The 27,510-nt window shown below is 32.9% G+C and overlaps 2 protein-coding genes across 3 annotated transcripts in view; both read left to right on the forward strand.

Annotated features, from left to right (window-relative positions):
* The first annotated feature begins 443 nt into the window (after positions 1–443).
* On the forward strand, positions 444–4,733 carry LOC134710155 (NPC intracellular cholesterol transporter 2-like). The gene is made up of 4 exons (XM_063570371.1): positions 444–539; positions 1,749–1,853; positions 2,441–2,616; positions 3,139–4,733. Exons 1-4 carry the CDS (start codon positions 452–454, stop codon positions 3,223–3,225), a joined length of 456 nt encoding a protein of 151 aa, XP_063426441.1. The 5' UTR covers positions 444–451; the 3' UTR covers positions 3,226–4,733.
* Positions 4,734–7,909: 3,176 nt separating this feature from the next.
* LOC134710156 (exocyst complex component 5-like) overlaps positions 7,910–27,510 on the forward strand; it is a 38,980-nt gene continuing 19,379 nt past the window's right edge. The window contains exons 1-10 of one of the 2 annotated variants that reach the window (XM_063570372.1): positions 7,910–8,007; positions 10,356–10,589; positions 11,185–11,382; positions 17,401–17,468; positions 18,280–18,308; positions 18,852–18,961; positions 22,336–22,380; positions 23,595–23,735; positions 25,605–25,681; positions 26,101–26,211. In XM_063570372.1, coding sequence (XP_063426442.1) covers positions 7,972–8,007; positions 10,356–10,589; positions 11,185–11,382; positions 17,401–17,468; positions 18,280–18,308; positions 18,852–18,961; positions 22,336–22,380; positions 23,595–23,735; positions 25,605–25,681; positions 26,101–26,211 — 1,049 coding nt within the window. In that variant the 5' untranslated portion in view covers positions 7,910–7,971. The other variant, XM_063570373.1, reaches the window with a different exon arrangement.

The raw sequence follows: 27,510 nt of genomic DNA on the forward strand, positions 1-27,510 counted from the left end.
AAATATGGGAAAATAGATTTTATTAACTTATTAAGCAATACATTCACAATTTTTTTCTTCTTTATACAATTAAATAGTATTCCACATGAATTGAAATTTCGCAGATATAGGCAAAGAACTAGAACGATTATCATGTGAAGCCTTCTTAAAAGTAAATGTTATTCTTATATGAGTAAGCAAAGTCCCTTTCTTATCAAGTTCATTCGGTTAGAAAGTTAGGAATGGAATAACATCATCATTTCTTTTAGTACGTAAATCGCCATCATGTCATTTTAGTGTGGTGCGAGTTTACTGTGGGACGACTTTTGGAAAGGTGCGAGCTCACCCATTGTAATTCGAGTTTGCAACAGAACGATCTTTGGAAAATCGTACGACTGTCACGTGAGTTGAGTGTATCACAGGATTGAAGTTGTCAAGAAGGAAATTGTATAAACTATTTTCACCGAACAAAATGGACAAATTTATAGCTGCTGTTATCCTGGTTGTGTGTATGTCTGTAGATTTTAGCTCAGGAAAAACACCGTTCCATACTTGTAAAAGTGAGTTTTGTAAATAATATCACTATCAATCAGTATCACAATCAGGCATCTGTCTCGCTCTGCAGAAAATTGCATGATTATTTTTCACATGCATGTTACTTTATTTATCTTAGCATTCACAGAATAAGAAATCATGAACACACAACTTCAAAAAAATATGTTGCAAGAAAATTGTTATTATTTCTGGTCAACTGACTTGGCGCACACTATAAATGTCTTCTTCCAGTTGGTTCTAGTGAACACAGTCTTGACAAAAAATGAGTTCTAAAATTGCTCAGTTTTACAGTTTGTAGTTTCAATTCCCTTAGAGTTGTTTTTTACTGAGTTGTTAACTATGTTTGTGCCTTCAAAGTCTACAAAGGGTGACTGTTTGATTGTCCTTGTGGTTTTGCTTTTTACCAAAAATTTGTCAGGTTTGATAGCTGGGACCAAATTAAACCCTCAACCACTTTGTATAGAAATACTAGTCTTTGGCTTGTTCTTCTGGACTGTAGGTTTTCAAGTTCAAGCACTGTTAGCATTTTGGTGAATGATCCTTCTTCTCTTGATTTATAGTCCCCTGTGATGAATCAGGCTGCTCTTCTTTGGATTCTTTCTAATTGGTAACGGTTGATGTTGTTTGATGTATAAGGGTCACATACAATTGCCCCATATTCCATCGTAGATCTCACTCATGAAATTTACATATACATTTATGCTGTTTTCTTCCAGTCTTTTGGGCAAAATCTTAGATCGGTCTAAGAAAGCCTATTGTAGAATTTACTTTCTTAGTTACATTTGAAATGTGGGTGGTCCATTTCAGATCGTCTGATATCTGTAGTCCCAGGTATGGATTGTACTTACTGTAACAGGCATAATATTGACACTTCCAAAATAAAAAAGCATTTCCCTATAACATCTACCAAATAATTTTAGCTACCAACAGGGTTTTGCCTAGGGTTTTGAAAGGTGTTTATAGAATATGGAAAACTTCACAATATGGTAAAAAAAAATCCAATTAATAAGGAAAAGGGGAGACCAGGGTTCTAAAATATGATCAATAACAGATAAAAGGCAAATTTTGTAAAGAATGAAGAAAATGAAGGTAGCTTAAAAAATGAAAGAATACACAATTGAGTATCAACCCATCCACATTTCCCTTCATGTCTGTAATTGGGGAAACAAACATTTTTGTTGTCTTTTAACAAATTGCCGTTGTTTTTATTTCAGGTGGATCATCTAAAGTAACAAATGTAGTTATTCCAGGATGTGATGCTCCCCCTTGTAAGCTGAAGAAAGGATCAAGTGCTGCTATGTCAATATCATTTACTGCAGGTATAATCAATGGATACATTGTATATTATATATACTTTTGAATAATACAACAGGTTAATCTAAACTAATGCCATCGGGAATTCATCTAAGACAACAATTTGGATCAAATTTATACCTGTTTAAAACTGAGAGAAAAGTGTACATGTATCACAAATACATTTGTAATTTTCTTGCTGATTTTCATACATTATATATACAGGGTTAGCAAAACCCTGCTGGTTATATGAGTATTGACCAGCCCAGTGTTGTGAATTTTATTTGTGCTTCCTGATTATGTCAATGGATAAGCAGGCAACAATCTATTAATCACTTCTTTAATACAGTACACATGTATCAAGGTATAGTTGATGCCATGAAGTTAAATTTATATCAATAGATATAGGAAGATGTGGTATGAGTGCCAACTCTCCATCCAAATAATTTATAAAAGTAAACCATTATAGGTCAAGGTACAGCCTTCAATACGAAGCCTTGGCTCACACCAAACAGCAAGCTACATAAAGAGCCCCAAAAAATTAGTAAATGTAAAACCATTTAAATTGGAAAATCAACGATCTTATCTATATAAAAAATATGTTTGTTTTCAGGAGAGGGGTATACAAAGGTAACAGCAAATGTCCATGGTGTAATTAGCTACATACCAGTTCCATTTACACCACCAAATGTGGATGGATGTCATAATAGTGGTCTAACCTGTCCTTTGACAAAGGGAAAGAACTACGTTTACAATAATACCATTCCCATTAAAAGCAGTTATCCAAATGTAAGTTATTTTAGTAATATCACAATTTAAGATTTTACAATGTTTTTATTATTTTATTGTAAAAAATAATTTAATGCATTATTTGTCTTCAATATAATATATTTCTCATGAAATAGCAAATTGTTGATTCCTCAATCTGAATTTCTAGTTTCGTGGCTTTAGCAATTTCAAATCTAACCTGTTACATTTTGAAATTGAAGGGGAAGGTGTTCAGAAGTAAACTTCCTGGTATGAAGTTCTTGGATACATGCATGTTGAAGATATTTGTACATAATTTAGTTGATGTCACTGATAAACTAAAATAGTTTTAACTAATAATTAGAAGTTCTAAATGAAGCAACTTTATAATTACACAAACACATAAACTCCAGTTAAAAATGTACACAGGAAATTGTAATTTATATACTAGTATAATTGACATGATTATTTTGTTTATTTTATCTAAGTAGAAAAACCACACAGGAAGTTGTTTGATGTACTTGATTTTACCTTGCATGATTATTCTTTATATATATATTTCAGTTGCAACTTGTAGTAGAATGGGAGCTTCTGGATGAGAACAATAAAGACATTCTATGTATTGAAATTCCAGCTGAAATAGTTGATTAAGAGCATGAACAATCTAAACAAGGACATCTATGATATTTTTTTCCTCATTCCAAAATAAACATTATGTAAGGGAGGTAATCACTCAATTAATTGTACACTTTCTATAATAAAACAAACTTAAAAAATCTCCCCCAAATTTGATGAAAGCAATATTTCCGAACCTTACATTTAGTAGTTAAAACATGTTTTAGTATTGATTGTAGAGGGTGTTACCCCTATCTTACAGTATACACAAGAGGATTTAGTTTAAATCAATGTATTGTAAAATTCCCCACCAAGGCATGGGTGATGTTTTACTAGCTCATCTTGTGTGTACTGTATATTATTACTATGTATCACTTGCACAACTTTGTTTAATGTTGACCAAATCTCAGAAAATAATATTTGTTTTGTTAAACATTTGTTACGTTTACTATGATATTGTTATGTACATATATGTGTTCCATAGGATGGAGCAATTTAACATTTTTCTGTAGACAATTCAAATTGATTATTAGAGACACATGCATTTTTAAGATGAAGCATCATTTTCTCCTATAATATATGACTACTTGCCTTATTTGAAAAGAAACTTGCTAAAATCAAAATAATAATATGCTTCCCTACCATGGTTAAAAGGAAAGTAAAATTCTGAGACAATTGCAACAGCAAATTATGTTTCCAAATTGTCAGTAGAGCAAGATTTACCAATATCCAAATTTAAGAAATAGAGCTCAGATTTAATTTAAAATCTGAAGGCAAGTGTGCATATTTATTTTATACAAAAAAATAACACAATGATATTTTTTTTATTCCGGAAAATAACTTTACTAGACATGTTACTTGTACATTTTGGTTTACATGTGTTTGTTGTTATTTTTGAAAGTCAGATTTGAGATGAATGGGATGGTTGTTTTTACTTTCCTAATGTATGAATGGACAAATTACAATCTTTAATTGATTTTCATTAGTGTATTAATTTAACACGACTGCATTTTTTTCTTGATCGGTATTTAGAGTGCCTAGTGAAAATGTCGGAATTGTGTGGAACTAACTGGTAAAAGAATGTTGGTTATCTAACTTTTTATAGCTTTGAATAATATCAAAGTTTACTAAAAGATTATACTGTAAATGCTTGTTAGCTAGAATTGGTAATTGTTAGAAATGCATAATATGGATTTATATCAGCAAGATCATATTTGTATAATGAAACTATGTTATTATTAATATACATTGTAGTGTTCAGATAAACATAACTTTTTAACAATTCTTTTTTGGTGTTTTAACAAATGTCCTTAAAGCAAATAATCTTTTTTACTTATTTTCTAATTACATTGTAGTTTAATATACTGTAATATTGTCAGGAAGAAATCTCTTTGAAATATGATTAATGATCTGTTTATGCTTTTGACAGTTTTGTAATCTTTAATATAAGAGAAAATCAAGCTTGCTTTTATATTGTCACTTCACATTTATATACAAATGAGCATTTTATATGTCTATTTTCAATAAAAAAATCTTTCTGTTAATTTTTCTGTTTTGATATTCAGTGTATATGGGACAATTATTGTTTAGCTAAATGTTTTCTGCAATGTGTGGACTAAAATTGAGAATGGAAATGGGAAAGCATTAAAGAGACAACAACCCAACCAAAGAGCAAAAACAGTCAAAGACCACCAATGGGTCTTAAACACCGTGAGATAATCCTGGAAGAGGCAGGCTTCAGCGGGCCCTTAAACTAAAATGTGTGTTATTTCAGTGAAAAGGGATGTCAAACTAAACTTCATGAACTAAAATTAAAAAATCATACAAGACAAACAAAGACAAAAGGCTCGGACCTCCTGACTTGGGACATGCAAAAATGTGACAGGGTAAAACATGTTTAGTGAGATCAACTGCTACCTCGAGCCAATCTAGAAAGAAGAAAAAAACACACTAATACACACATTAAAACTCTGTTTAAAAGAAGTATTAGTCTGATGTCAGAATAGGTAACAAAAGAAAATGTAAAAACAACTTCTTAGTCCTTGGTCTAGGACATGTTGAAGTTGCAGAAAAAATGGACTACTGTATTTTCGGGCCAAGTGAGCTTTTCCCATTACTTTTCATTTGTCGTCGTGCGTCGTCTGTTGTTGACTTTTACAAAAATCTTCTCTAAAACTACTGGGCCAAATTAAACCAAACTTGGCCACAATCACAATTGGGGTATCTAGTTTTAAAAATGTGTCCGTTGACCGGGCCAACCAACCAAGATGGCCGCCAGCCCGCCACGGCTACAAATAGATTATAGGGGTAAAATGCAGTTTTTGGCTTATAACTCAAGTAACCAAAGCATTTCAAGCAAATCTGACAAGGAGTTAAATTGTTGATCAGGTCTAGATCTATCTGCCCTGAAATCTTAAGATGAATCGGACAACCCGTTGTTGGGTTGCTACCCCTGAATTGATAATTTTAAGGAAATTTTGCTGTTTTTGATATTATCTTGAATATTATTATAGATAGAGATAAACTATTAACAGCAATAATGTACAACAAAGTAAGATTTACAAATAAGTCAACATGAACGAAATGGTCGATTGACCTCCTAAGGAGTTATTGTCCTTTTAATCAATTTTTAACAATTTGCATAAAATTTGTAAATTTTTACTAACATTTCCCACTGAAACTACTGGGCCAAGTTCATTATAGATAGCAAGAATGTTCAGTAAAATAAGTTGAATAAACACATCACCATCACCAAAACCCAATTTTGTCATGAATCCATCTGCTTCCTTTCTTCAATATTTATATGACCGCAAAAAAAATTAAAAAAATTTTGGTTGTATATTGGTATCACCCCATCATCCAAAGACAGATGATTTCCAGATAACTTTAGTATAAGTAAATAGAAATACATGTACATAAAAAATAAAAGCAAGATTAATAACCATGAAAGGATGGTTGGGATTGATTTTGGAGGTTTTGGTCCCAACAGTTTAGGAATTAGGGGCAAAAAAGGGGCACATATAAGTATTTTTCTTGGTTTTCACTCAATAACTTTAGTATAAATAAATAGAAATCTTTGTAATTTAATCACAAGGTTTATGACCACAAAAGAAAGGTTGGGATTGATTTTGGAAGTTTTGGTCCCAACAGTTTAGGAATGAGAGGCCAAAATTAAACTTTGATTTTATCAAAAATTTTGTTATTGGGGTTCTTTGATGCTGAATTAAACTGTGTATGTAGATTCTTAATTTTTGGTCTTGTTTTCAAATTGGTCTACATTAAGGTCCAAAGGGCCCAAAATAACACTTAGTTTGACCAAGGATTTGGACTATACAAAACCTTGGTTTTACTTTAACCAAAAGTCAATTCATGGGGTTCTTTGATATGCTGAATCTAGACATGTACCAGACTTAGATTTTTGATTGTGGGTCGAGTTTTCAAGTTGGTCCAAATCATGGTCCAAAATACAGCTTTGTTTGATTTCATAAAAAATTGAATATATGGGGTTCTTTGATATGCTGAATTTAACCATGTATTCAGATTTTTTATATTTAGGCCCCTATATGAAATTGGTCCACATTGGGTTCAAAAGGGTTCTAAATTGAAGTTTATTTGATTTCATCAAAAAAAAAATTATATGCTAAATTAAACGTATTCAATGCATCACTGGGAAATTGTTGTGTCATGGATTTCGATACCATAGATTACTCAAAACTTTTACTAAATTCTTCTATAGATACAAAGATTTGATTAATAAATTTGACTGTACCTGTAGAAAACTAATTAATGCAGTTTAACATAGAACCCTATATGAAAGACAAAGAAATACACATGTAGTGCATACAATATCTGGAGGGGGAGTCGGAAAACTAATACATAAACTCAATATTCATAACACCAATAAAAATTTATAGCAATTACTATCCACATTGATCTGTATTCACACCTTTTTAATTATTTTTTTTAAAGAATATGAAAATTAGTGTAAAGGAAATTGCACACAAACTTCGGTAAATATATGGTGGCTTTATAAGGGTATCTGTTAACGAAAAGACTTATTAATAAATTTCCTCAGCTGCTGCTATCAAACCCACAGGCACTTGTCTCAGAATTTTTTTTCCCTATATACCTTATTATAACACGTGTTGTAATAAGGTATATAGGGAAAAAAAATTCTGAGACAAGTGCCTGTGATCAAACCGTTGAAGAAATAACTCCTACAGGTTTCCAGGAGCCCTGGATGACTTGATTTACTTTACAGATGAGGATTTAGGGGGGTCCAAGGGGCCTGCACCCCCCTTTTTGAGAATAAAATTTGGTTGCTTATATAGGGAATCACTGAAGCGTGGCGAAATCGGGTCCCCTTTAAGACAGCAAGTGGGCCCCCACTTATGAAAATTTCTCGATCCGCCACTGCTTTACCCAAATAAATTTGAAGTTTGGTTAAATTTGACCAAGGATTTGTATAGGCTGTATATATAGTTAACTATACAAATCCTTGATTTGGACCCAGTAGTTTTTAATAGAGGAAAATATTTTTGTAAACGTTAACAGACGACGACGACGGACACACATTATATGTAACAGTTATAGTAGACACTCAGCCGTGGATTTAGTCAGACATATCTTTTTGTTTTACTCAACAATTTTAATAACAAAGTTTTGAGGAATATAAAAATCCGGAAATACTTCGTCTTTAGTCCGATATGCGTCCAAAAGTTATTATTTCTGATTGGAGTTATTTCCCTTGGCCACTAAAAAGTTGGAAAAAAGTACATCGATATGTCTCATCAAGTGTCCTTAGAAGAACTCGAACAGGTATCAAGAAAAGCATAAGTATAGTTTGTGGTATTCAGACTCGTGTTTTTAAAAAGGACGAAAATGTGAGCCTCTGACACGATTCAAAAGTGATGTTCTTATGACAAACAAGAGCAAAAAATTTTAATCGTCTGCTTCATCTTTCCAAACTGACTTCCTCTTTTGAAGATTGACACTTAAAGCCGATAACGATCTAGTCTGTCTATAACAAAACAACTGCTTCATATGTCAGAATTATTACCAGCTAACAGACAATGAGCTAGTGGGTAGTGACAGGATGGGCGTGACAACTGAAGGCTGCAAATATTATTCATAGACTATAAGATTTTCTCTCCTCACTGACTAGCTGCAGAACCATAGCTCTTAGGTCCTTATGCTATTTTTTTACTATTTAGTCCATGGTTAGCAAATAGTAAAAAAATAGCATAAGGACCTAAGAGCTACGGTTTCGCAGCTACTCACTGACATGATGTACCTTCTATCATGCCTTCTGTTAAATAAGTCCATTTCTGACAATTTTGCATCGCTGTTGTAATGTTTTGAAGATGAATTTTATATAAAAGTTACTGATGTAATACCCTATGAAAGAACTGGTAAATTCCTCTGTTATCAAAATAATCCATTGGCATTGAGAGCTGTGAATGGAATGGAATTCATGTACATGTACATGTACACTCACTATGGGCATAAATGGTGATGTGATATTTACTACATGACTGTCATGTAATTGTTTTAAAAGGACAATCCCCATTCCAACAAAAACATGACGAAGGGAGTGCTAGGACATAAGAAGTCTGTTATTAATGTTATGATAGAGATTGATCTCCAGGTCAGAGTAGGGAGCCCAAAAAATAACCATTCTAGTTTTAAATACGATCTGAGAAGTTTGAAAGGGTAAAAATCATCCTTGTGATGTACTGAAATTTCCAGCACCCAGAGTCAGATTCGAACCTGAGAATTTCAGCACTGTAGTCATCTGTCTTCACCACTAGACCACTAATACACATATTCTTTCCCATTTGTCTCTATTTGTGTTAAGTTATATATATATGCTCATGATGTTTATGACTCAAAATTTTTACTGCAATAAAATGTAGCATTAATTTCCTACAACTGTCAAATTCAAGGGGATATTTTTTCGTCTGGAACTGGATGTGATGTACTATGATTTAGTATTATTTCACCTACAACTCCATATAAAAAATCTTTCATTAAAATGATTTAATAAACTTTATATGCATAAAAAATAGTTGTTCAATATTATATTTTGAAAGGCACCTTGTGTGTACATGTATGTGAGTAAATCACTCTTATTTGGAGCACCCCTCAAGAGCTGCAATTCAAGAGTACAGTGGAATACATGTTCACTCTCAATCAGGATTAAAGGAGATATGTCATTAATGTATTGTATTTACAACAATATTGAAAAGGACAATCCCCACCCTAACACAAAGAGAGGGATAGGACACAGGGCAGTCTTAAATTACGGTGGAGGAAGCCAAAATGTTTGGAGAGAACCACTGTGCTGCTCCAATGGAATAGACAAACCAAAGAGATTTCAGAAGATTGATTTCCAGGTCAAAGTATGGGCAACTTTGACCTATCATGGCCCCATAGGACCTTCAACAATATACATAATTGCAAACACTAAATTACCAACATTATGTTCTACTACTAGCAGGTTGAATTAAAACATCTTAAACAAGAGATACCTTACCTACACAATTTAAAAACTGACAACAAAAATTCGTAATGTGACAGTTTATTTTTTTAGTCGGCTTTTTACATGGAACCCATTTATCACTGCAGTAGAAAGTAAAATCTCTAAAATACTGAACTCCTAGGAAAATTCAAAACAGAAAGTCCCTAATCACATGGCATAATAAAATAATAAATACATCAAACAAATGGACAACAACTGTCATATTCCTGACTTGGTACAGGCATTTTAACTAAACACTTAGTGCTGGTTTGACTTTGAGATGAAAAATTATCATTCACATATATATACTGTAGCCTCTCAATAATTTTGAATAATATACGAAATTAAATAACACTATAATGTGAACATCTTAGTACTTTTAAAAGAAAAACTTACTTACTCTCCAATGGTTTTTTTAATGTTTGTGTATAATGAATAATTTTGTTCTTCTTATTCTGCAGACAAACATTTAGCATGAAAGTTGAATTATATGTTCAATAAGTTGTAATATTTGTAATACTAATTCTGTATGTGTATTGTGAATGTTTATTTAGTCACCCTCTTAGAATAAAGTCATTATTATTACATGTATTAAGAGTGTTCATGTTCTAAAGAATTCTCAATGGAACGTTTTATATTTTTGTAGGAGCCATTTGATGCTCATGAATTTGTTGAGAGAATAGCATGGAGAACAATTCACAATAGAGACCAGGCACAGTTTAATCCAATGCTTCTACATACAGCTTTTGAAAATATGATTAAAGATCTGGAGGGAAAAAATTCACAAATAGAAAAGAAAATTGAAAAATTAGAAGAAAATTGTAAAGACGAGGAAAAACGTCATTGGCATAGAGTAGCTGAACTTCAAAAGAAAAATCAGGTTAGTATTTATAACTATACAAAGATGTGGTATGAGTGCCAATGACACAACTTTCCATCCAAGTCACAATTTGTAAAAGTAAACCATAAAATGATTATAGGTCAAAGTTTGGTCTTCAACACAGAACCTTGGCTCACACCGAAAACAGCTAGCTACAAATGTATAAAAGGGCCTCAAAAATGACAAGTGTAAGATGTAAGAAATTTCAAACAGAACAAAAATTATAAATAGATAATTGGTGTTTAACACTATTTTCCTCATGATTAGCTAAGTAATGGTGGCTAGTTTTTATGGGTGGATGAAGCATGAGTTTTCTTGGAGAGCACCTATAACCTTTGGCAGAAAAATATATAAGCCTTGTCATTAATTGAAATCATGTAATGCGCCTTGTCAAAATCAAATTAAAGCCTCCAACATGGATATTGACTCTTTTTATTTTGTATAAGTACTTCATGTACACGTAGAATGATAATGTAACATGTGTAATGTCTTTCATTGTTTGAGATCAAAGATGCATTTTTTTGTAAAAGATAATTTTTTTCCACCACAAAAATATATGAAAACAATGCTATTTCATTTTGTGTCTTTTTTGCAGTCAACATATTCCCACTTCCAAGTTTTAGATGAGAAGATAAACTTAGTAGCCACCAAAGTAGTACACTTGGGAGACCAACTAGAAGGTGTAAATAATCCCAGAGCCAAGGCAGTGGAGGCTAAAAAGTTAATGAGCTACATGTCAGAATTCTTATCAGATGGCCCACCTAAATCAGATCTCTTCACAGACCCTGCCAAGGTAAGAAGTTAATGGACTACATGTCAGAATTCTTATCTGATGGCCCACCTAAGTCAGATCTCTTCACAGACCCTGCCAAGGTATGATTTTTAAGCGAGATATATATAATTCAATTGCAAAAAGACATCAACCCAACATTTCTGTTAATCGCACATACAGTATTAGAAATTCTGTTTAAAATGTATTGTTTTTAAGTCATTCAATTTTTGTAGAAAACTACTTTTATCAATCTGTTTTCACAATGATATTTATTACACATGGCTTAAAGGCAATATATTACAAATATGATTTAAAATTATTTTTTTACCATCTTGTTAAATCTGATAAACTGTCGAACAATGGGAGAGACATTTTTACATAATAAAATTATTTGATTATTATTATTTGTACTGTCAACATAATTTTCATTCTTTCTCCTGAATTAGATTAAATATTCAAATTTTAAAGTAAATTTGGATTTTATTAGATAAATACTTACCATCATAAATTCTGAGTGTAACCCCAATTGCGTCATAGGTCAGATGGAAAATCCCAACTAAAAATAAACGTATTCTCACTGGTCCGGACATATACCCCTGTTTGCCCATATTCTTCCATTCAATTTCCTCAAGACAGAAAACATAAGGAAAGGGGATGAAGGGGAGGTGGGTGGGACCTATAATTTATGATGGTAAGTATTTATCTAATAAAATCCAAATTTACTTTAAAATTTGAATATTTTATAGCTATAAATACGTTACCATCATAAATTCTGAGTAACAGAATCTAACGTAAAGCTGAATCCCCTGTAACAGAAGAAACAGGAGGAAAGTTCAATCTTTGTGCTGAAACTATAGGTCCAAGAGAGTATAAACTCTCGGCAAAAGTAGCCATAGATTGGAGGTAGTGAGATATAAAAGGGTTCTCATTTCTCCAGAAACCTGCAGACAGTACCTCTTCCAAAGATGCACTGTTAAACAGAGCCCAGGATGTAGAGATACCCCTAACATCATGAGCTTTAACATTAAAACTATTTAAAAGTTCTGCCTTAGAAGAACCATAAGCTAAAGATATGCATTTGCATATCCAAGTAGAAATAGTTTTAACAGAAAGATCTGAGATTCCTTTTTTAATAGGAATAAAGAGTCTTGAGTTAGAAACAGAACGTAAACTACACGTTCTTTCCAGATAAATAGAAAGGATTCTTACTGGACATAAAAGTACAGAAATAGAATCGCTAGGGAGTGCAGGAATCACAACTGGTTCTGCACCCTTATCTGGAATCTGATTCTTTGCCAAAAAAGCAGGATCCGTTAAAAGAGTAACAGAAGATTTATCCCTGTTAAATCGAAGGCAAGCATCAGAAATAGAGAAGGCATGGATTTCACTCCTTCTCCGTCTAGAAGCCAAAGCTAAAAGAAAACAGCATTTATAGGAAAGAAACCTTAAATCTATTGTTTCTGCTGGTTCAAAAGGAGGAAGTTTTAAAAAGGATAAAACTAGTCCAAGGTCCCACTTAGGAACTAAAGTTTTTTGTCTTGGTCTTTCAAGACTAAAACTACGAACCAAAAGAGAAATATGTTCATTGATTCCAAAATCTGGGCCACCAGAAATATGAATAGTTCTTGAGATAGCTGATCTATATCCCTTAATAGTAGAGGGACATAATCCTTTGGATTCAAAAAGAAAAACTAGAAAGTCTGCTAATTGTTGTACAGTGACTTGGAAAGGATCAATTTCCCGCTCACTACACCAATCTGAGAAGATTGACCATTTTGCATCATAGACAATGCTAGTGGAGTCTCTGACAGACTTTGTGAGATGCTTGGTTGCTCCTTCAGAAAAACCTCTCTTTCTGAGGCTAACCCTGAGAGAAGCCAGGCGTGTAGATGAAGTTTTTCTGGATTTTGATAAAGAACCTTGCCCTTGATTTGAGACAGAAGGTCTGGTCTCAGAGGTAGAACTAGAGGACAAGCACATGATAGGCGCAGAAGGTCTGGAAACCAAGACTGTTTTGGCCATGCTGGAGCAATAACTATGATCTTGCAATTTTCCCCTGCTATTTTCTGAAGTACTGGGGAGAGAAACCTGAAAGGAGGGAAGGCATACCCGAACATTCCTTTCCAAGATAGGCTCATTGCGTCTACTGCAAAAGATTTTGGATCTGGAACCGGAGACACAAATGTTAGAAGTTTGTGATTGAGACTGGTCGCAAACAGATCTATCTGAGGTGACCCCCAATGAAGAGTCACAGCTTTGAAAACTACTTGAAGTAGTTCCCACTCCGTGTTTACTGGAGCAAGAGATCTGGATAGAGTGTCGGCTAGAATATTGAGGTGCCCCGCAATATGTCTCACCACTAGATGAACCTGGAGTTGAAAACACAGAAGGAGAATGTCTCTGGCTATCTGATAAAGAGAAGGTGAATGAGTTCCTCCCTGATTCTTGAGATAAGCTACAACTGTTGTGTTGTCCATGGCCAGAATGACAGACTGATTCTTTAGAGACATTTGGAAATGATTCAGTGCAAACAGAACTGCTTTCATTTCCAATACATTGATATGCTCTTCCAAAAGATCTGGACTCCAGACTCCCGAGATTGTAAGCCCCTCCAGATATGCTCCCCAACCGAGGGTGGAGGCATCTGTGAATAATGTTAGACTGGGAACTTGAGGGGACAGACATAGGCCCCTCATTACATTTTCCCGTACTAACCACCATTGAAGGTGTGGAAATAAAGGCTGAGTGATTGGAATCAATGCTTCCCATTCTTGTGAAGCTGCAATCCATAACTTGTGTAGATAAAACTGAAGCGGACGAATGTGAAGTCGTCCCAATGGAATTACATCTGCCAGAGAGTTCAATAGACCCAGAAGTTGCAAGAATTGACGTGCTGTGACTGATTGAACCGTCAGGAATAAATGTATTTTCTGACATAGTTTTGTAAATTTCTCCTCTGGTGGGAGGACTAGGCCTACACTGGTTAGGAAATGTTCTCCCAGGAAAACAAAGTCTTGAGACGGAATTATCTCTGACTTTTTCCAAGAGATAAGGAAGCCTAGGGACAGAAAACAATTGATGACCAAATCTGTCTGAACCCTCAATTTGATTGGGCAAAATTCCTTGAGAAGGGAATCGTCCAGATAGGAATGAATCTGAATAGACAGGGAATGTAGGTGAGCTATAGCAGCCTGCATGATTTTTGTAAAAGCCAAAGGGGCTGTAGACAGGCCAAAAGGGAGAGCCTTGAACTGGAAAACTTTGTTGTTCCAAACGAAGCGAAGGTATTTCCTGTAAGTTTTGGAAATGGGAATGTGGAAATACGCGTCTGAAAGATCCAGAGAAGTAGTCCACATTCCCGGAAGGATTGAAGCCCTGATGGATCTGTTTGTTTCCATTTTGAAGTGGGGAACAATAAGAAATTTGTTCAGAATAGATAGGTCTATGACTGGCCTCATTCCTCCAGTCTTCTTTGGAACCAGAAAAAGACGGGAATAAAATCCCGGAGACAGAGTTAAGATCGACACCTCCTCTATTGCAGCTTTTTGTAACATAGTGTCCACTTCTACTGACAGAAGTTGACACTTGACTGGGTCTTGTGTATGAGACAAACTTATTGGAACTGCAGATAGAGGAGGTGGGTTCTTGAACTGAAGTGTTAATCCCCCTCGAATTATTGACAGCACATAACAGTCTGAGGTAATTTTCTTCCACTGATTTAGGAAAAAACTTAACCTCCCCCCTACTGGTATTGATTTTTTGAGGAACTTGTTGTAAATTTTCCCCTGGGGAAGCTGTCAATAACGTACGAGGGGGCAAGAACCTAGGTACTAGACCCAGGTTTCTTGGAACCCTTAAAACCACCAGAAGGCTTACCTGAGCTTTTTCCTGAGTTATTGGGTTTGTTCTGCGGTTTGCCGTAGTTATTCTTCCTTTTCTTAGCAGAAGAAGGAGGACCACCTGAAGCAGAAGTACTATTAGAACTAGATGTAGCATTAACCGACCTCTTGCCATTAGTAACTTGTACACTAACTTTGACTGGAGGAGGATTTTTGCTGAGTTCCTCTTGAACCCGCTGTAAGGGTAAACCAAACATCTTGTCAGAGAGTGGAGATTTCAGTAAAGAATCTTTCAAAGGCTCAGCTATAGAAATGTTTTCAAGAAACTCTGCTCTTTTTGATAGGGTGCAATTAGCAATAGAACCCATTAAAAGCAACTGAGATGAACCTAAAGCTTTATCCAGTTGAAGTAAGAAGGATCGTACTTCTGCTGGAACAACCGAATCTTCGCTGTTAAGCAAATGTCCGGTTGCAGCTAGAAAATGTTCGGCTGTGCCAAGAACTTGAGAAGCACTACGAAGGAGATTCTCAGTCTTTGACCAAACAGGTTGAGTGAGACGAAGACCATCTACTGGCTTTTTTCCCAATAAAGATGACATAGATTTGTCACAACTGGGAACAAGTCTACCCAGTGAAGAATCAAAGATATCAAAATCCTTGTACTTAACCTGATCAGTAAAGGATGACATTCCAAATCCTGAGATATTGTTATTAGAAACCTTTTCACTAGCAGAATTAGCGATACCTTCATTAATAAATTGTAAAGCAAAAGCCATATGGCCAGATTCAGGAAAAGAATTGTGAGAAGTCACAGTATCCTGAGAAATACCACAGGAAGCCTCAAAAGTTGAAGAAGGTTTCTTCGGCTTGGAAGGAGAGAGAAAAGGGATATGTGCTTCATCCCTCATCAAGGTATACACCTTATCCCTAAGATCCTTCAAGGAAGGAGGATCCTCAGTCTCCTTGGTGGGAGGTTGTTGAGCTGACTTAGAAGAAGGCTCAGGGGCCGTCTTCGATACCTTGGGAGAAGAAGAACTTTCAACATCCTCATCAGTGAGGAAAGCCCTTTCATGACTCCCAGGGGAAACAGAAAGCTCGTCATCCTCCCTCTCATCACATTCTACAGACTTAGCTGGAGAAGGTTGATGAGAAGAAACTCTATTTTCCAGTAGAGTCATACGACTGGATAGAGTATGGAATTCTGCCTTGAAAGACTCACCAAAGTCTAAAAGTAACTTCTGTAAACCATCCAAAGGTGATGCATGATCAGAAACCTGAGTACCATGTGAAGAACTAGAAGCTTGAGAGTCAGGTACCGTGGTAGAAGGAGCTACTGCAGAAGTCAAAGATACTGCTACGGGTAGAGCAGGAGCTAAAGGTGGTGCAGTAGCTACCCCAGAAGGGGGACCATAGAAATTGTCCCTATAAGGCCAAAAACCAGGTTGGTTTGGCATAAACCCACCATAAGGGTAAGACTGTGGCCAAGGTGGCTGAGACCATGAGGGTAAAGGTTGTGTGCCCGTGTTGGGAAGCATATACCCACAATAGGATAATGGGGGTCTAGAACCTGGCAAGTTCAAGCCCATAGCTGTACCTGGGACAGAACTAATAGTACCCGCTGAATTAACAGACCTAGATAAAGTATGAGTCACCGAAGTTGACGTAGGTACCCCCCCAAAATGCATGGCCGAACCTTGTGAAAGGGTCGGATAGGTAGCATTACCAGACTCCGTTGTCGAAACTCCGGTCAATGTACTGGTAGTTTGGGGGGGACTTAAAGGTAGTGACCCATCTAAGAGATAGTCCGAACCAGGATACTTACATACGGACTATTCAAATTAAAGTCCATAATAAATTTTACTTTAGTCAAAAAAACACAAATAATTTGTTTAGAAATTTAAACAAAACAAGGGAATATATTTCCAATAAAATACACAATATATATGAAAAGCAATTAAGCTATTCAAAAAACTAAACACTTCTCTGTTGAATCTGTTTGATGTGCACGTGTGACCGATGTCGCAGATGGAAATTGAATGGAAGAATATGGGCAAACAGGGGTATATGTCCGGACCAGTGAGAATACGTTTATTTTTAGTTGGGATTTTCCATCTGACCTATGACGCAATTGGGGTTACACTCAGAATTTATGATGGTAACGTATTTATAGCTATAAAAATAAATGTATGTAACTTTTCAGTTGGAGCAAGCTGCAGACATCATACAGAAACTATACCATGTGGCATTAGAATTACCATCAAATGAAAGGTATTAATACTGTGGTGTCTTCAATGATTAAAACTATCTCTTTATTACTGTGAATTCAGAAATTATTGCTAAACATGCGACAGGGTTATAATGGCAATAATTCAATCTCAAATTTTGAAATTTTTTATTTGAATTAAACAGGATTTTTTTCAATATTGCAAAATTAAAATTTCATTTTAGTCTAAAATGACAAAATTGCAATAGTAAATGCACACTAAAGTTTCTGAATTTGCAGTAAGCAATTCTTTTTTGGATTTAATGATATTTAATCATCCTATCTGTCAAATTTACTTTCAGAGAACAACTTTTATGAATGTTCTGCATTTCTCCACATTTTGTCTTTTTTTTGTCATTTCTTCACTACTCTGAATGTAAATGTGAGTGACAGTATTAGGGCTTGGGTACACCAGTGTGTTTTATGACCTTTGACATTACAATGGTCAAGATTCAGGATTCAAAGATTTAAACTAGTTATTTAACCTCGGACACATTGAGTGTTCAAGAGGGCAATAAACTAACATAAATGATATTTGGTGAGGCTGACCAAATACTTAGCAAATACATAAAAATCATATATAAAGAATATATGATATCATGCTTCAGCACATTATTGAAGTTCTATCAATACATGGTTTTTCGAAAAAATGTTTCGAAATTTTTATTTGACAATGCATATTTATGTTTTAATACAAGGTCAAGATGTATTGAATTTGAATAAACAAAACTATTTTCCATATAAATAGATATGGAATCTTACTGATAGGTAGATGTATCATTTCACTTTAAAGCAAGTTCATTTTCATTTGTATAGTTATGACAATGCAAGAAAGAAGATTTGGGGTATGTATTGACAATAGTTGCAATGTAAAATGGTTTTGGTAATCAGTTAATAAGAACCCCACCAAATGTCAAGTTGGAATGAAATATTTGCAAACTCTACTGTCAATGGAGAGAGATGTATAAGATATATGTTTGTTTTTAAAAACATTCTTTTGATCCACACGAGTATTTATTATGTATGATAGTTTCTGTTCGTCTTGTGTTTATTATTAAAATGACACATCATATGATTGCATGTTTTTCCTCCATATGCTAGTATTTCTTTAGTCCTACAATCAAAGAGTTTGTTGCTAAACGCAGTTAGTTTACTTGTTTTTATTCATTGTTTGTTAATAGTAGTAATTTTTATGATCATCACATTGGTATGGATAAGAAATAGTTTCTCACAGACACTTATATCTTTAAAAAAATTGTATGGTTAAGAATTTGTTTGCTATACATATCTTTTGCTTTGTCTCTGGTTAATATAGTCCCCCTAAATATATTTATTATATTTCATGATCACCAAACATTGCATAAATGTTGTTTTTGCATTCATTCCAGACAAATACAATAACATTGAGAGTGAATTAATCAAGGAATTCACAAAGGCTCACACTGAAGGGGATAAGAAGAAAATGAAAAGGGTTGCTATGGTTTTATCTAATTTTAAGGTTTGTAATACTATATATGTAAAAGAATAGAATGTAAAGAATGTTCTTTACTCTTACTTTTTAGCTCACCTGGCCTAAAAGGCCATGTAAGCTTTTCTCATCACTTGGCGTCCGTCGTCGTCGTCTGTCGTCGTTAACAATTTTTATACGACCGCAAAATTTGAAAAATTTTTCGTCGTATATTGCTATCACGTTGTCGTCGTCGTCTGAATACTTTTAGTTTTCGCACTCTAACTTTAGTAAAAGTGAATAGAAATTTATAAAATTTTAACACAAGGTTTATGACCACATAAGGAAGGTTGGGATTGATTTTGGGAGTTTTGATCCCAACATATTAGGAATTAGGGGCCAAAAAGGGCCCAAATAAGCATTTTTTTGGTTTTCGCACAGTTACTTTAGTTGAAGTAAATAGAAATCTATGAAATTTTGACACAAGGTTTATGACCACGAAAGAAAAGTTGGGATTGATTTTGGGAGTTTTGGTTCTAACAGTTTAGGAATTAGGGGCCAAAAAAGGGCAAAATTTTCAATTGCACAGTATTGCACAATAGCAAGAAATTTTCAATTGCACAGTATTGCACAATAGCAAGAAATATCTAATTGCACAATATTGTGAAATAGCAATTAATTTTTTCAATTGGAGTTATCTTTCTTTGTATAGAATAGTAGTTGAATCAACTTTAATCATAGTTTTATACAATATACAATGTATTTTCATTTTTACTACCAACTAATAAATTAAAACAATCTTTACCATTCAGTGATAACAAGCACTTTTTATTACATTTTAATGTATGATGTATTTAAATCAGCAGTTATTGTTGCAAACTTCATTAGAAATTTGAATTGAAATCAGTACATTATAACTTTAGTATAAGTGAAAAGAAATCTATGAAATTTAAACACAAGGTTTATGACCATAAAAAGAAGGTTGGTATTGATTTTGGGAGTTTTGGTCCCAACCGTTTAGGAATTTGGGGCCCCAAAGGGTCCAAAATTAAACTTTGTAAGATTTCATCAAAAATTGAATAATTGGGGTTTTTTGATATGCCGATTCTAACTGTGTCACAGTGTATGGAGATTCTTAATTTTTGGTCACGTTTTCAAATTGGTTTACATTAAGGTCCAAAGGGTCCAAACTTAAACTTTGATTGATTTTGACAAAAATTGAATCCTTGGGGTTTGTTGATATGCTGAATCTAAAAATGTACTTGGATTTTTAATTATTGGCCCAGTTTTCAAGTTGGTCCAAATTAGGTTCCAAAATTAAACTTTGTTTGATTTCATCAAAAATTGAATAAATGGGGTTATTTGATATTCCAAATCTAACTGTGTATGTAGATTCTTAATTTTTGGTCCAGTTTTCAAATTGGTCTACATTAAGGTCCAAAGGGTCCAAAATTAAACAAAGTTTGATTTTAACAAAAATTAAATTCTTTGGCTTCTTTGATATGCTTTATCTAAATATGTACTTTGATTTTTGATTATGGGCCCAGTTTTCAAGTTGGTCCAAATCAGGATCCAAATTATCATATTAAGTATTGTGCAATAGCAAGAAATTTTCAATTGCACAGTATTGCACAATAGCAAGAAATATCTAATTGCACAATATTGTGAAATAGCAATTATTTTTTTTCAATTGGAGTTATCTTTCTTTGTATAGAATAGTAGTTGAATCAACTTTAATCATAGTTTTATACAATATACAATGTATTTTCATTTTTACTACCAACTAATAAATTAAAACAATCTTTACCATTCAGTGATAACAAGCACTTTTTATTACATTTTAATATTGTATGATGTATTTGAATCAGCAGTTATTGTTGCAAACTTCATTAGAAATTTGAATTGAAATCAGTACATTATAACTTTAGTATAAGTGAATAGAAATCTATGAAATTTAAACACAAGGTTTATGACCATAAAAGGAAGGTTGGTATTGATTTTGGGAGTTTTGGTCCCAACAGTTTAGGAATTTGGGGCCCAAAGGGTCCAAAATTAAACTTTGTTTGATTTCATCAAAAAATGAATAATTGGGGTTCTTTGATATGCCAAATCTAACTGTGTATGTAGATTCTTAATTTTTGGTCCCGTTTTCAAATTGGTTTACATTAAGGTCCAAAGGGTCAAAACTTAAACTTTGTTTGATTTTGACAAAAATTGAATCCTTAGGGTTCTTTAATATGCTGAATCTAAAAATGTACTATCAGCCCTGAAATTTTCAGATGAATCAAACAAACCATTGTTGGAATGCTGCCACTTAATTGGTAATTTTAAGGAAATTTTGCAGTTTTTGGTCATTATCTTGAATATTATTATAGATAGAGATAAACTGTAGGCAGCAAAAATGATCAGCAAAGTAAGATCTACAAATAAGTTAATATGACCAAAATTGTCAATTGACCCCTTAAGGGGTTATTGTCCTTTAATGACAATTTTTCACAATTTGTTCATCATATTTGCTTACTTTAAAAAATCTTCTCCTCTAAAACTACTCAACTAAATTCAACCAAACTTCAAGTGAATGATCAGTAGGGTGTATAAAGTAAAGTTTGTGCTTTATTTTTTATTTTGTCAAAAAACATGGTCGTCATGGCTAAAAATAAAACACAGGGTAAAATGCAGTTTTTGGCTTATTTCTCAAAAACTCCAGCATTTAGAGCAAATAAGACCAGAAGTTAAAGTATTTATTAGGTCAAGGTCTACCTGTCCTGAAATTTTCAGCCGAATTTGGTAACTGGTTTTTCAGGTATAATGCCCCTGAATTGATGATTTTAAAGAAATTTTGCAGTTTTTGGTTATTATCTTGAATATTATTATAGATACAGATAAACTGTTAATAGCAAATTTATTCCACCATTTTTTACATTTGAAAATTCCTGTACCAAGTCAGGAATATGACAGTTCTTGTCCATTCGTTTTTGATGCGTTTTGTTATTTGATTTTGCCATGTGATTATGGACTTTCCAAATTGATTTTCCTCTAAGTTCAGTATTTTTGTGATTTTAATCTGAAAAACTCCATAATATTCATTTGTATATTAACTTATTTGATTACTGAACAAATTTTATAAGTCTTACTGTTATTTTAAAGAAACAGGCTTTTAACAAATTTATATCGTTTATGAGACCATGTTACAATGATGTTCACATGTCATTTTATTTACACCCAATGACTTGTAAAACATTTATGAAATCAAATATGAGTATTATTGAAACTGCCTAAAACATGACAATGACCTTCATCTGACATGCAATTTATTCATAATCTACCACATGTGTGCACAAAATGTTTGAATGTTTGAAAAAAATCCTGTGGGAAAATGTAATTTTCTGAAATATTAAAGTGACAAAACAAAATGTATTTTGTAGGGATATGGCCAGTGTATTGATGCATTTATTGAAGAAGCTCAGAGGGTAAGTTGTTTATACAAACTAAAATTTCATCAAAAGTTAATATTATAAACAATATAAGCTTCATAGCATGACTAAAGTTTTAAGGGAAGAACATTTAACAGCTTATTAATTAAACTTGGAATTATTATTAATTATGTCATTTGCATAATTTCTTGTGCTCGAAAATTTTAATAAATTCCATGTTTATTCTGTCTTTTAATGTTTTGTGTTGTGCACAACACTTTCTATTACAAAGAAGATAGGTCATTTTCAATAGAATGAACTGTACCACCCACAACACTATCTATAAAAAATGCATTGTATGGAAAGTGTTATGAACCGCTCAAAAAAGTATAACACAGAATAAACATGGAATTTATTAAAAATTTCAAGCACAAGAAATTTTGCAAATTCCATAATTAATAATAATTCCAAGTTCAAAGAATAGCCTGTTATTTATAAATTGATATTGAAATATGGTAGACATCTGCTTATGTTTGAAATTGATGTTTTTCTTATGATTTTGTTAGATTGATTACCATCAACCATTGATATCAGATCTGTCATAAAGCATGGTATTGTCAAGTTGTAATGTGTAATCTATATTCATTTGTAGTATTTTCTCAAGATTTTATCAATGATAACATTTACTGGCCTTTAATATTTGCACTATATTTCATTTTGAATTTTGAAAGACAAAAATTACTGCTCTTATATATTTGAATTGAATGACAAAGATATGAAAAATTACAGTTTATTGTATGTCTTTCAACAATGAGCAACACTTATATAGTAAGATATAAAAGACCCCAAGACAACAACAAAATATGAAATAATTCAAAAGAGAAAACCAGCATGCTGTCCTGAACATCACAAAAAAAGACTTAAGTTAATCTTACAATTCGTGAACAATTCATTATACAAGAGAAATTACACTCAATTTTAGTTTTAGATTTGTTTGTGGAAAGCAGGCATGATTTCTGCGTCAATCATTAAACCAAAAACAATTATTGCAGACAACAACCACCAATAACGTCTGGATTACAGGCTTATGGCTTGGGACAGACACACAATGAAGTGGGATTTTATAGTTTGTGAGCACTGCTAACTTGAAAACAATTCTTCAGGTGTGCACAACATTGATTTGAAATTAATACTGCAATGAAACAATATTTTCTTGTTGTAAAATCTTCTTTGTTAACAGTTACTTAACTTCAAGTTTATTTAATTTACAGAATGCCTTCTACAAAGATGACTTATTTGATGATATTGTACCATGTTGTAGTAGAACTAATGAACTTATCACAGAAGTGTTCAGTAACCATGATGCTGTCATGGCAAAGTTTGTACAGAATATATATCACAATAAATTACAGGTAAGACTACACTAAGTCATGGCCAAGTTTGTACAGAATATCTATCACAATAAATTACAGGTAAGGCCATACCAAGTCATGGCCAAGTTTGTACAAAATATCTATTACAATAAATTACAGGTAAGGCCACACCAAGTCATGGCCAAGTTTGTACAAAATATCTATCACAATAAATTACAGGTAAGACTACACCAAGTCATGGCAAAGTTTGTACAGAATATATATCACAATAAACTACATGTAAGGCCACACCAAGTCATGGCAAAGTTTGTACAGAATATATATCACAATAAACTACATGTAAGGCTACACCAAGTCATGGCAAAGTTTGTACAGAATATATATCACAATAAACTACAGGTAAGACTACACCAAGTCATGGCAAAGTTTCATACAGAATATCTATCACAATAAATTACAGGTAAGACTACACCAAGTCATGGCAAAGTTTGTACAGAATATATATCACAATAAACTACAGGTAAGACTACACCAAGTCATGGCAAAGTTTCGTACAGAATATCTATCACAATAAATTACAGGTAAGACTACACCAAGTCATGGCAAAGTTTCGTACAGAATATCTATCACAATAAATTACAGGTAAGACTACACCAAGTCATGGCAAAGTTTCGTACAGAATATCTATCACAATAAATTACAGGTAAGACTACACCAAGTCATGGCAAAGTTTGTACAGAATATCTATCACAATAAACTACAGGTAAGACTACACCAAGTCATGGCAAAGTTTGTACAGAATATATATCACAATAAACTACAGGTAAGACTACACCGAGTCATGGCAAAGTTTGTACAGAATATATATCACAATAAATTACAGGTAAGACTACACCAAGTCATGGCAAAGTTTGTACAGAATATATATCACAATAAACTACATGTAAGGCCACACCAAGTCATGGCAAAGTTTGTACAGAATATATATCACAATAAACTACAGGTAAGGCCACACCAAGTCATGGCAAAGTTAGTACAAAATATCTATCACAATAAATTACAGGTAAGGCTACATGTAGTAAGGTAACACCAAGTTAATTTGTAGATTGTCTTCCCATCTGAAAGGAGTGTCCAACACCCAAACTGTTATGTTTGAGGTGTAATACCACTAATGATGTTCCCCTATTAGTCTTTGTTAAATTTGCACTTTTCAAAAAATTGTGCAGAATTTATCTTTGTTTCAAATAAAAAAATTCTTGGAGTAAAGTTTTATCCTTTTTACTAATTTTAGTACTATAGGCATTTTTTTACATTACATTTCATTGCACATAAAAAAATAACCAGCACTGGAAACTAACCAATCAAATTTCCCCTTATTTAACCTGTGTACAAACTTTAGTAACCATGTAAGCTCAAATTTCAAAATATTTTATTGAAACCCCTGATAAAAAAATAATTGTGCTCTGAAATACCCAAGACATATGTTTATGACACAGAAAATGTTTTACTGCGATAAAATGTAGGTTTAATTACCTACAACTGTTGAATTCATGGGAATATTTATTATAACCAGATGTTACGCCCTGATTTCGGTGGTATTACACTGTTATATTAGGTGTAATACCACTAATGAATTTCCCTATCAGTCTTTGTTAAATTTGAACTTTTCAAACTTTACAACTGGATGTGAGGTACCATGATTTGGTGGTATTACATCTTTAGGTAATCACATGTTATGATAGAAGAGGGACATAATGTTTTTTGCTCAATGTGTTTCTTTTCATCCATTCGTTCATCCTCTATATGGTTATAAAATTAAGAGTTACAGTTTCACCATAAATCAATTAAAAACTTGGTACACATTTCAAGGTGAAAAGAAAATAATTCTTTCAATTTTTTTTTCTTCAGAAATACATTTATTCCAAACTTGATAATGAAATAGATCCTGAGGTTTACTTAGACAGCTTATATAAACTGTATACCAGGTAAGTAAATTTTATATTTAAAGTGAAGTCCTTTCATTATTTTACTGCATCTTATGATTAAATATTGTAAAAATAAATTTTAAAATTACTATTTTTATTTGAAGAGTATTGTTGGTGTTCCTGAATAATTATGAATTCAGAACTTTTGTTCCTCAAAGCAGACCTATAGGTCCTGTTTGAAAGGCAGCCAGTTTGGTTTGATTTTCTAATAGGAAAATTCAGAACTTTTTTTTTTACGTCAAAGCAAAATTTTAAACGTGTTTGAAAGTCAGCCATTTTAGATTGATAAAGCCAAAAATGTTTTGGAAAACAAACTTTTTCACAATTAGAAAATGAACAGATTTGAAATAGTGGATAAGAAATTATTTCTACAGAATAAAATGTTATTAAAGTTGATAGTATTTATTTTTACTTAACAGAACAATCAAGCTTTCAGAAGAATTGTCACAATTTAAAATGGGGAATGACAGTCTGTTCCTGGCAAAACTTACAAAAAGTATTTTCCACAAACATCTTGATGCTTATATAGGGTAAGTATAACTTTGTATTTTATGAATACCATAATGTATAAAACTCAATTGGGGCTGTTCCAGAAAATACTTGTCTTCAAGGGGAAAATACCAGGTACAACTGCTTCATAAAGTATTGCTTACTACAGCTTAATACAAGATACTTTTTGTAACTTTAAATTGACCTATGTTACTATAATATTACACATGCTTACATATAAATTGACTTTTATATTTTGTGGTTGCATCATGCATGTTCATGATCATTATCAATTCTCTAAGATCCTGTTAATGGTTTATTCCTAAGATTCTTACAACATGTTGAAATTTTAAAGTTCTTATAAACACTTTAGTATGTTCTAATTTAAAGTTGATAGTTTGAGGGACTTTAGGAATTTGGCAGCTAAAGTCTCTTTTTTTTTTAAAGTTCAAAAATATTTTTTCAATTAATTGACCTTGAAAAAGCTAATACAGATAGATATAATACAAAGATCTAATTTGCACAACTTTAAAAAATAAAATAAACGAAGTTATTAATTTTGACGTAGTTAAATATGATAGTAGTACTTTTATGACCTATAATATTGATTACCGGTAAATGCATTGATTGCAATAACTGATAAAAGTCAATAAAAGCTCATCATTATGCATTATTAATTAATAATCATAATTACAGCAGAAATAGTTCATATATTAACCAATGTTAAGGTCAATGTGTTTTATAAACAATTGCATGCATAACAATTTTAATTGTAGTCTTAAAGGTGTTATGAAATAGCAATTAATGAATACATCATTTGTTACAGAAGTAGTCTTTATCAATTTTATATGAGTTGTCTTATTCATAAACATATAAATGTAGCAATATTACAATAATAGATTTTAATCATAAATTCTAAAAATAAGAAATTTTACTCTAAATTCATGGTAGATCCTGAACATAGATTACATATAATATTAATGTAGAGTTCAATTTAATTTCAAAAGTTGTTATGTACTTTAGTGGAATTTATCATACAATATTTTGCTCTTAGAACTACTGTAATTCCCAATGTTGTACAATCAGTCAGTCATTTCATAGATTGTGATACTGTATGCGTTTTGCCCATTGTTGAAGGTGGAATGATGCCATAAGGTTCCTGAGCTAATAACCTATGTCTCTCTAGGAGTTGTCTTTTTGGCAATTATACCACATGTTATATTTATATTAACACGAAAGCGTGCAAATTAAAAATCTAGGTTAGTTTGTTGGTCTTGTAAATTTAGAGTTGCTGTACTTATGTTAAGAAATATTTTCCACGAGCAGTTTATAAACGCACA

The sequence above is a fragment of the Mytilus trossulus genome, chromosome 3 (assembly GCF_036588685.1).
Source record: "Mytilus trossulus isolate FHL-02 chromosome 3, PNRI_Mtr1.1.1.hap1, whole genome shotgun sequence".
NCBI lineage: Eukaryota > Metazoa > Mollusca > Bivalvia > Mytilida > Mytilidae > Mytilus > Mytilus trossulus.

Excerpts from the sequence above, each read along its gene's own strand:
- LOC134710155 (XM_063570371.1), top strand. The coding sequence starts at position 452 with ATGGACAAATTTATAGCTGCTGTTATCCTGGTTGTGTGTATGTCTGTA. Across the intron at positions 540-1,748 it reads ACCGTTCCATACTTGTAAAA|GTGGATCATCTAAAGTAACA; the intron begins GTGAGTTTTGTA and ends TTTTTATTTCAG. Across the intron at positions 2,617-3,138 it reads TTAAAAGCAGTTATCCAAAT|TTGCAACTTGTAGTAGAATG; the intron begins GTAAGTTATTTT and ends TATATATTTCAG.